Source organism: Plasmodium sp. gorilla clade G2 (assembly GCF_900097015.1).
Source record: "Plasmodium sp. gorilla clade G2 genome assembly, chromosome: 13".
In the NCBI taxonomy this organism is placed as follows: Eukaryota; Apicomplexa; class Aconoidasida; order Haemosporida; family Plasmodiidae; genus Plasmodium; species Plasmodium adleri (nom. inval.).
In genome coordinates this window covers 181506-193454 of record NC_041705.1, presented here as the reverse complement: position 1 = coordinate 193454, position 11949 = coordinate 181506, and the positions used below count along the sequence as shown (strand labels likewise).

Below are 11949 nucleotides of genomic sequence, written 5' to 3'. Positions count from 1 at the left end.
TGTTTTGTTAAATATCAAAAGAAAATATATATAATATATAAATATGTACATTTTATATATAAAATAAAAATAAATATTAAATAATGACATTTATGTGATAAAAAATTTATTTTATTGGAAATATGTTTAGTGATAGAAAAAAAAAAAAAAATAAAATAAATTAAATTAAAATAAAATAAAATAAAATAAAATAAAAACAGAAAAAAAAACAGAGCCGTTAATATATTATAAATAATAAATAAATATTATATATTATATTACCTTGTAGGGCTCAAAAAAAAAAAAAAAAAGATGCACAGTTAACTTTGAACTCTAATGTATATGATAAATAAATTATATGTTACATTATTTTAATATTTAATAAATTATATATTAATTAAAAAAATAATAATAATAAAATAAAGTAAAAATTGGCTATTTTTGAGTTATCAAATGTATTTATTTATTAAATGAATAGAAATATATATATATTAAAAATATGTATGTTATATTATAAAATAATAAATAATACATAAATATATATATATATATATATATATATATATATAATATATGTATATATAATCTCCTTCTTTTATTTTTTTTTATATATTCTTATTTTTTTTCTTAAATACAATATTATATATTTGAGATAAGCATATGGAATAAAAAATATATTATATATATATAATATTATTATATTGTAAGATTGTATTATATATATATATATATATATAGCATAATATTGCTTATTATATTTACAAATTACATGTTACATATTTACATAATACTATTAGTATAGTTCATAAAATAACTGCATGAAAAGTATAAATATATACATTTTATATTACAATATTCCTTTTTATTTATTTATTTATCTATTATTCTTTGAATTTTTTTTTTTTTTTTTTTTTTTTTATTTATTATTATTTTTTCATTTTATTCCTGAAATATGTTTAAGAATATATTATTTTTAAATATAAAGGAAGAAAAAAGATATAATATATAGATAAAAATAAAAATAAAAAATAAAATTTATTTATAAGTATTTATATAGGAATAATTTTATATGTTCATATATATATATATATATATATATGACAATATTATAAGGAATATATAAATCTACAAAAGGAGATATTATATAAAAAAGGTGAACATATATATATTTATTTATTTATTTATTGTTTTAATTTTTACTTAATATTTATAAAAAGAAGAAAAAAAAAGATGGAGGACCAATTTAATAATATGAATGAATTTTTCCAGTTCTTATATTCAGATAAGAAGAAAGTAAAAAGTAGTGATATAGAGAATATTAAGAAATATATGAAAGATATAATATTAAATGAGGAAGAAAAAGAAGATGAATTTTATGAATGTGTTAATATGTTATTTTTTACAAATAATAGGAGATATATAAAAAGTCATATAAGTATGTGTTTGTATTATTTGAGTATGTTAGTAAATAATATAAATAAGGAAGATAGAAATGATGATATATTAAAAACCAAGATATACACATATATATTAAAAAGAATAGGAGATGGAAAGAGTATGAGTTATTATGATAGATCTATATTATGTAAACGTTTTTTTACATATTGTTCTTATTATAATAATATTATTGAAGAATTAAAAGGAAATAAAGATTTTTATTTATTATTTAGTAATTGCATACAATTTTTAAATAGTTTATTTTATACTGATGAAAAAATAATAAAATTAAATAAAAAATTCAAAAGAATGAAAAAGGATATAATAGATAAGTTGGTTAATAATATAATAAAACAAAATGTATGTCATTTGGATGTAGATATATCAAATAAAAAATTATTATTTAATAATAATAGTAATAATAATAATAATAATAATAATAATGTTGATAGTTATAATACAAATGATACATCTAACGAATATATTGAAAATTTAAAATATTTTGTATCCATTTTTATCAATCAAACATATTGTTCATATTTAATTGTCGAATGTGTAAGTTTATTTTTATATACATATGGTCATTTGTTAAATGATGAAAATTATAAAATGATATGTATTGAAAATTTTGAGAATTTATTTTTTCAAAATTTATTAAATACTAATAAAAATATTTCGATTAAATTTATAAAATGTTTTAAATATATTTTTGAGCATACAAGGAATGAAAATATTTTTGATTTAATATTAAAACAATATAATAGATATGATGAAATAGCTTTAATAAATTCTTTTTCATTTTATTATTACAACAAGGATTTATTTAATAAAACACATTTTTATAAATTATTAGATATAGTTATAAATATAAAAAAAAAAGAAAAAGAAAAGAATATTGACGACAGTATTAATAATATGATATATTTTATTTGCTTATATAAACTTCATCTACATAATGAACATACAGGTGCATTAAAATATTTATTTGAAGAAAATAAAAAAATGAATATAATAAAATTTAATGAGAAGATCATATTTTTAAAAACTATTAAATTTTTATTATCAAATGAAAAAGTTGAAGATATTAAAAATATTATATTATCTTATAAGGATATGATAATTAATTTTTTAAAAAATGATTTAAATGAAAATATAAAATTAGAAGCTTTAAATATGATACAAGAATTATGTTATATATTAAAAAATGACAAAGATATATATAATACTTTTTCTAACATAATATTTGAAATATTAGATAAATATGGAAAGAATAATGATAAATTTTTATATTTTATATTATTATTTTATATACACAATGTTAATATAATTGAAGGCAATGAGAAATTTCTGACTTTAATAAAAAATGTTTTTAATTTATGTGTAACCAAGCAAGTATTAAAATATTTATATGGTATGAATATGTTATTATTTTTATTATTAAAAGATAGAAGTATGAATGACAAAAGTTTAAAGAACATAGACACATACATGAATGATATTATGGATAGAACTATATATAATAATAATTGTGGTGATGGTGGTGAGCTTTTTTATATTTATAATATGAAAGAAATAAAGAAAATACCATTGAATAAATTTTTTTATTATGTATATTCTCTTGTATTATTATCATTTTTTAAGAGTAAGGAAATGACCAAAATATTGTCAGATTATATAAATAATATGAATAAGGATATATTGTCATTTATATGTTTTGATAAAATGGTGGATGCAAATATGTATGATAATATATTAGATGGGAGTTCAAAAAATGTGATAAATAAAAAAATGAGTGTATCAACGACTACATCGAAGAGTGTAAATACAAAAGAGAAACCAAAACAAACAATTAACAATAATATTAATAATATGAATAATATGAATAAATTGAATAACATTGTATTTATTCTTTTACTATCATTGTTGCATTATATGGAAGAGACAAATAAAAAATTTGAATTAAAAAAGAAAAAGAAAAAAACTCTAGGAACCTATTTTATGAGTCTAAAAATGAATGATATATTAATAAACAAAACAGAGGATGATCAGAATAATATTAATAATATATACCAATTTAATTATAATAAAGAATATGAATATTATGTAGAGAATTTTGAAGAGTTATTACATAATTTATTATTAGAAAAAAATATATATCAATTATTGTTATATACGTTTTATAAATATTTATATCTTTATTGGATAGAGGAGACCTTTAATTATAAAAATGCTTATGTTTTAAAAAGATTTTTGTTATATTTATTTGAATATTTATTAAAAATATCTATGACAGTATGTGAAAAACAGAATTGTTATACTTTAATATTGTTATGTTTTTGTCATCCCCTTTTATTTTATAAAAATATAAATAATTATAAAAGTCAAAAGAAATTTAAAAATAAGTTATTACGTAATTTGATAATACCAAATATACATCTCGATAATGTAATACAATATTTATTAAATGGAATAAATTATTATTCAAATGATTTACATAAATTATTATGTTATAATATTATAGATATGTTGTATTTATTGAAAGATCCAAAGGAAGATGATAATCATCTTAATGGTGATGATAATTATATGGATAAGGAAGAAATAATTTGTAGAGTAAATGAGGAGAAAAAGAAATTACAAGAAATGATAAATAAATTTATAGATATGTTAGATGATAAAGGTGTGCAATCTATTAAAGATGAAGAAATCGAAATATGTAAGGTTCCTTGGAATGTATTATATGTAGATAGAAATATATATCAACCAACAGTCATTGTAGAAAGTAAAAATATAAAAAGAGATAAATATTTAGTGTCAACGTATGGTGAAGAAACAGCTGATTTAATTATGGAAGAAGAATTAAATAAAAAAAAAAAGGCAAATACAAATAAAAGTTTAAGTGCGAATAAAAATGTTGGAAATAATAGTGTTCTATTAAATAAATCATTAAAGGATAATAAAAGTAATAAAAACAAAGCATTAACAAAAGATGAATTACAAATTGAAGAAATTAAAAATCAAAATGAAATTAGAAAAAATGTTTTTGAAATAATTGAAAAAAATAAATATATTTTAAATTGTTTACAAAAGTTGAGTTATATAGATAATATTTATGATACTAAATATATGAATATATTTATAAAAAAAATTATGATATTATTAAAAAATGATTTAACCACACGATATACACAAACATTTTTAAATATTATAATTGATAATTTAATAAGTACTAATATGTTAAAATGTAAAAAGAATATTACTAGATGTTTATATAAAATAAGTAAATATAATAAAGCTGATGAATCAGCATTATTAATATTTAGTTCTTTTAATTTGAATGAAAGAATATCTTATATGTTAACATTATTTCTTTTCCCTATTATATTTCATAGTATAAATATGATAAATGATAAACAAATAATTTTGAATATTCTAAAAACATTAGATATTTTATTATCAACCAAAACAGAAATTAATGATGTCGATGCATTAAAATGTTTACAAATTAGTTATTCAAAATTTGAAGATTTAGATGTAGAACTAGAATCATTTTTGAATAATTTTAATTCATATTTATTGAATAATAAAAATATTATAACATTACTAGAATTTTGTATTACTCAAAATAGTGTTAGGCGTATGATAATATTAAAATCATTATATAATTATATGACTGATAATTTAGACACTGATAATACAAATAAGAATTATAGAAATTCTTTGTGTGTTAAAGGACTAGATGTTTTTAGAAATGATGAACGTATATGTATGTATTTACATATATATAAAAATGATAATGAACCTGATACACAAAATTATTGTAATGTTATGATATCTAAATTGGGATTGGAAAATAAACCTATTGAACAATATAAATTGATAGATATGTTACAAAAAGAATGTTTAGATTTACAGAATATGATATGTGAAACGTTAGTTGAATCAACAGATCAAAATAAAATTAAAGATCTGTTTTTACAATTAACTTCTAAATATATTACTTTTAAAGAATATGGTAAAATAGGTGTTTTAAAAACTATCGAAAATTTAGCAAAACATTATTATATTATTAGTATAGAAGATGTAGAGTTTATTTTAAATTTTTTATTAGGTTTATGTTTAGAAGATAAAAATGATATTAGTAAAATTAAGGAGTATGTTATTATGTGTGGTACATCCTTGATTAATTCTTATAATGAATATTTAGTAAAATATAAGAATAAAAATAAAAATAATGATAATAATCAAAATGTGATATATAAGAAAAAAAAAAATATGAATGAACATTATTTTGATAGTGATGATGATTCATGTTATGAGCGTAGTTCTGAATCTGATGGTGTATGTAATAAAGGTCAAAAAAAAAAAAATAATAATATAAATAAGAAAAAAGTAGGAAAAAAACAAATTAATAAAGAATTAGAAGAATCATTTAAACGTATATATAATGTATTAAATAAATATCAAGATAATAAAAAAAGTAAGAATAAAAATGTGCTTGATTTGATTGTTGTTATATTTTATGGATGTTTAGGTTCCAATTTAAAAAAAGAATCCTTAGAATTATTAAATAAGTTAATTGAACAGATGTTGCATAGGGATACAGATAATTTTACACAAATAGAAATTAGTAGTATAATTCCAAAATTTATAGAAAATTTAAAAAATGGAACTGATACATATAGTGATGAAATAACAAATGGTGATGAAATAATAAATGGTGATGAAACAATAAATGGTGATGAAACAATAAACCATGTAAAGAGTGGTAATAATAATACATCACAAATGATAAAACAATTAAATAAATTAAAAGGTAATAATAAAAATAATGTAGAGAAGACAAATGGAAATATCAATATCATGCCCTCTCCAAGTAGTAATAAAAAAATGAATGAAAAAGGTATGAATAAAAAAGGGAGCTTAACTAATAGAAATAATAACAAGAATAAACCCAATTCAGATAATTGTCTTATATATTTAGATGAATATGATGTAGATATATTTTTAGAGAAAATATTTAATTTGATATTTAGTTCAAATAAAGAATTAAGAATAAGAAAAGGTTGTTGTTTATTATTAGGAAGTGTAATAAAAGCTCATGGTATGGATTTTTTTCGAAGATATAAGATCTTAGAAAAGATTAATGAGAATATTCATTCAGAAGATATTAATAAAAGACAAAGTTTTTATTTATCTTATGGTTGTTTTTTTAAAGTATTAAAATATAAATTTGAACCTTATATTATGAAAAATTTTAATCTTTTATTAGAATGTTATAATGATAGTGTAAATAATATAAAAGTATTAGGAATTAATGTTATTGAAGATATATTAAATGATATTGGTCAATATGGTATGAAGAAAATGTTACCAATGATTATATTAAATTTAAAAACATCTAGTATAAAAAGTAAAAATATAATATCATATTTAGATACATTATATTTAATTATATGTAAATATGATATATTAAAGTTTGTAGATAATATGACATTAGTAAATCTAGTAAATTTATTATGTGATTTAGTATCAGAAACAAATATTAAAGTTAAAGAAATATGTATTAAAATATTTAATAAATTAGAAAAATATATAACAAATGAAGAATTAAAAAATATTAGTAGACAAATATTATTATGTATATATTCACCTAATGATAATCATTTAAATGATTTTTTAGATATATTTTTATCTATACATTTTAAATATAAAATTGATAACATTGGTTTATGTTTATTATTCCCTATATTTAAAAAAGGAATAAATAATATTAGATTAGAAATGAAAAAAAAATCATTACAAATATTTTATTTCTTAATATATTTAGTACATGATCATTCATTATTTATTATATATTTTAATAGTCTATTTTCGACTCTTATATTATTATTAAATGACGCCATACCAGAAATTAGATACTTGACTGCAAGATCCATTGGTAATATTAGTCAATTTTTAGATATGAATCAAAAATTATTTTATATTCAACATATTTTTCATATATTAATAAGTACTTCATCATCTGTTGAAAAGAGTGGAGTGGCTTTATGCTTGTCATCTATATTATCCAAGTCGCCTGAAAAGGTGGCTGATAATTTTATATCAAAAATAATACACATGATAGATGTAAAGAAATATATGCAGATTAAATCAAAACGTGGAAATATGTTCGCTGGTAAGGATAAAGTTGATGTTAGTAGGAAAAAGGAGATGGGGGGAAAGAAAAATAAGTTGAAAAGGAAGAAATATAATAAGGGGCATGCAAAAAATGATGATATTGACAAGGAAGTTTATGATGATAAAGATGGTGATGACAAAGAAGATTATTATGATGATGATGTGGATGAAGGAGATTATGATGATGTGGACGATGATGATGATGATGATGAAGTGGATGAAGAAGATTATGATGATGATGTGGATGAAGAAGATGATTATGATGATGATGATGATGATGAGGAAGAGGAGGAGGATGATTATGAAAATAATTATAACGATGATACATTGGAAATACACGATCCAGATGATTACGATTTTGAAGGGGATGATGATGATGATGATGATGGTGATGATTATGATAAAAGAGTAGAAGATGAAGAAGATGACTACGAGGACGAAGACGAAATGAATGATAATGAAGATGATGAAGAAGATCTTTTTGAAATGTATTCTGATGAAGAAAGTGATAGTGATTATTATGAGATTATAAATAATAAAGATAATGATAAAAAGTTATATTATTTAAATGGACATTATTTAATGGATAAGAATGAAAAGAATGAATACATTATAAAAGTTGATGAGAATTTATGTAATTGGAAATTAATTTATGATAAAAATATGATAAGTAGTGCAAGTAGTAAAGAAGGTTTAATAGGTTTTTTTATTTATATGCCTGAATGTGAAGAAACATATACAGAAAAGTTTTTAAAAAAAATTCTTCAGAAATTAATATTATGTTTAAATGATACAAATGAAAATGTAAGAGATATAACATTAAGAGCATGTAAAATATTAATAAGTATATATTCAAAAAATAATACTTCTTTAATATTAAAATATATTGAAAATAAGATTTATAATAACTATTGGAGAATTAGAAAAGATTGTGTTATTTTATTAAATGTTTTAATAGAAAAGAATTTACAAATAAATAAAGAAGAACGTGATTTTGAATTATTAAATACTTTACATGAAAGATTTTATTTTATGTTATCTATAATATGTATAATGAAGAATGATAAAAATGTTAATGTAAGACAAACAGCATATACTATATATAAAAATTTTGTAAATAAAAAATTATTGCAAGATATGTGTTCTATTTTATTAAAAAAAATAACCCAAAATTTATCTTCAAAAAATAATTTTAAACAAGTAATTAGTGCATTGTCATTAGGTGATTTAGTTTATAAAACAGATGCTCGTCAATTAGAATCGATATTAGAACATATGGTAAATGAATTTAAAACAACAAAATTTATATCAATTAAGAAAGGTATATCATTAGGATTTTATGAAATATTTTCAAAGAATAAATATGATAATTTAATTATAAATCATATACATAATATTATACATATGATAAAAGAATTAGCATGTCATCAAAATACATCTGATAAAATTAAATTATTATCATCATTATTAAAAAATATTGATTCATCAGTTTTGAAAAATATTATAAATGAAATATTTGATAATGTCCTTGAAACACCAACTACAAGTATGAAATTTTTTACATCTAAACATCATATTAATTTTAAAAGTATTAAAATATTTTTACATGTACATACTGAATTAGTTTTAGAGTTTATTATACATCATGTTTTTAAACCTCCTTATGATGCATGCAAACTAAAATTATTGTCTTATATTTCGTATGCTAAAACGGGTGTAAGTAAAAGTATATTTCCAAAAATTCTTAGGATATTTATTAATTTAATTTTACATAATATAAATAGATTAAAAGAAACACATGAAATTGATATTAAAAATTATTCTTTCATTCTGTCTTCTTTTAAGGAAGAGAATAAAGATCAATATAAAGATGGACACGAAAAGGGAAATATTAACTACAAAATGAATGATAATGTAAATAAAAATATAAATGATAATACAATAACATATAATGAGAAAGAAAACAGTAAAAACCATAAAATAAAAACAAACAGTTCATTTTATAATAATATAGAGTATTCTAATGAAACACAAAATATAAATGAACCATTCTATGAAATAGATATGGATATGAAAGATATAACTAAGTGTTTAAAAGATTTTTTAAGAAATATAAATGAGAGAAATGTAGATATATTTATTGAGTCCTTATTATCAGAACTGAAATTATATTCTAGTAAATGTGATTTATCATATAATAGTTTATGCAGAACATATGAGTCTTTAAAATTAGAAGAAGATAAAAAAGCACAAGAATCTGCAGATTTATTAAAAAGATATTTTATTATTCATGATAAGAATAACTTAAATGAGTTATCATATTTAGAATATAAAGAACAGAATGGAAAGATACGAGAGATCATTTTATCTATTTTTAAATACTTTTTAGATATAATAAATAATGAAGATATATCTTTATTATTATCAAATGAAAATTTGATGAGTTCACAAGATAATATTAATAATATAGATAATATAAATAATATTAATAAGCAAAAAAATATAATAAAAAATATAAATAAAAAAAATATCAATGTATATAAAAAAATGTATTTATTAAATATAGAAAGAATAGAAATGTATATAAATGTTTTATCAAATTATGCATTTGTAGATATTAATAAAGATGTACTTGATATATCATCTATAATATATATATATTTAATAGAATTAATTAAAAAATTACAAGATAATTATAGATATACTAATATATTTTATGATGTTATAAATAAATATTGTACTGATAATAATTTAAATGAAATAGCTCATGATAAATATGAAATTGTAGGATTAAATTTATGTAAACCATTATTTTCATCTTTAATGAATATGTTTACTAATGTAATATTATTATCTAATAATACAGATATTAAAACAAAGGCAATAGATATTATAAGAAAATTATTTATATATACAAATATTAATATATCAAGACCATTCATGTTAAAGATATCAGGTATTCTTATACGTATCTTAACAAATAAATTTATTGAACAAGCCAAATTTTATATATTTTCAACTTTTGAAGTATTAATTAAAAAAGGAAGTGATTATGTAAAACCATTAATACCCCAATTACAAACATGTATTATAAAATCATTAAATAATGAAAATTTAAAAAATCAAATTATTTATATTTTAAATATTATATCTGAGAAAAAATTATCTAGAGTTGATTTACTAATAAATGATTTATTAAATAATATTAATGTACAAATAAATTTACAAATATCTATTACTATATTAATGATATTATCAAATATTTTAAATAATGCCGATATTAATATAAAGAACATATTAATTAAAATTATAAATTGTGTAAAACCATTATTTAATCATACTAATAAAGATATATCCTTTTATTCAACAAAAATATATATACTATTAATATTTTTACATATACCAAAAAAGAAAGAATATCTTGAACCTATTTTATCTTTAAAAAGTAGTACTTTAGATACTACTTCATATTACTTTGTTTTACATATTAGTGAGATTAATAACGTTTATGATATTTTAAAGAAAGAAAATTTTATAGATACATTTAAAGAAATATATTTACATATGATAAAGGAGGAAGTGAATAGTTTACAAACTATATGTTATCAAATTTTTTATAATTTAACAAAATATAATTATGATAATAATGATTGTTTATTATTTATATATAATATTATTAATCTCTTGAAATTACCTACATTTATAATGATATCTATTGAAATACACAGATATTATTTTAAGGCAATAAAAAATATTTTTAAGAAAAAGAATGATATATACAAAGAAAATGTGAAGAATTTTATGATTATAATGGATAATATATTATTAGCATTGTTTAATAATATACCCGCCTTTAAATTATTGGTACGAAAAATAAGAATGTTTTAAGTATATATGTTTTTATGTCTTGATATATTGCCATATATAAATACAAACATAAATATATGTAAATAATATTATTAATATTATTGTAATATTATATGTATTTTGTATATTATATATGTTTTATGTATTTTGTATATTATATATGTTTTATGTATTTTGTATATTATATATGTTTTATATATTTTGAATATTTTGAAAATTTTATATATTTTGAAAATTTTATATATTTTGAATATTTTAGGGAGAAAGCTGTACAAGGTGTATTTTAGAAATGAATGATGAAAATCAGTACAAGTATAAATTAGAGTTTTTAAAAGAAAACATGGAAAGTAAAAAGTTTAATCAGTTAATGGAATATATAAATCGTGTTCTGATTAAGAAGATTAATGTTATATCAGATTCTGATTAAAAAATAATAAAATAAAAAAAAAATTGTTTTACATTGTACATATTATATTAATTTGATAT

The 11949-nt window shown here is 18.1% G+C and overlaps 1 protein-coding gene across 1 annotated transcript; it reads left to right on the top strand.

The window, feature by feature from the left end:
• Positions 1-1209: 1209 nt before the first annotated feature.
• PADL01_1304100 (conserved Plasmodium protein, unknown function) lies at positions 1210-11890 on the top strand (the record flags this gene model as incomplete). Its single annotated transcript, XM_028683565.1, has 2 exons — positions 1210-11460; positions 11723-11890. 2 exons carry the CDS (start codon positions 1210-1212, stop codon positions 11888-11890), a joined length of 10419 nt encoding a protein of 3472 aa, XP_028539730.1.
• Between the last annotated feature and the right edge of the window lie 59 nt (positions 11891-11949).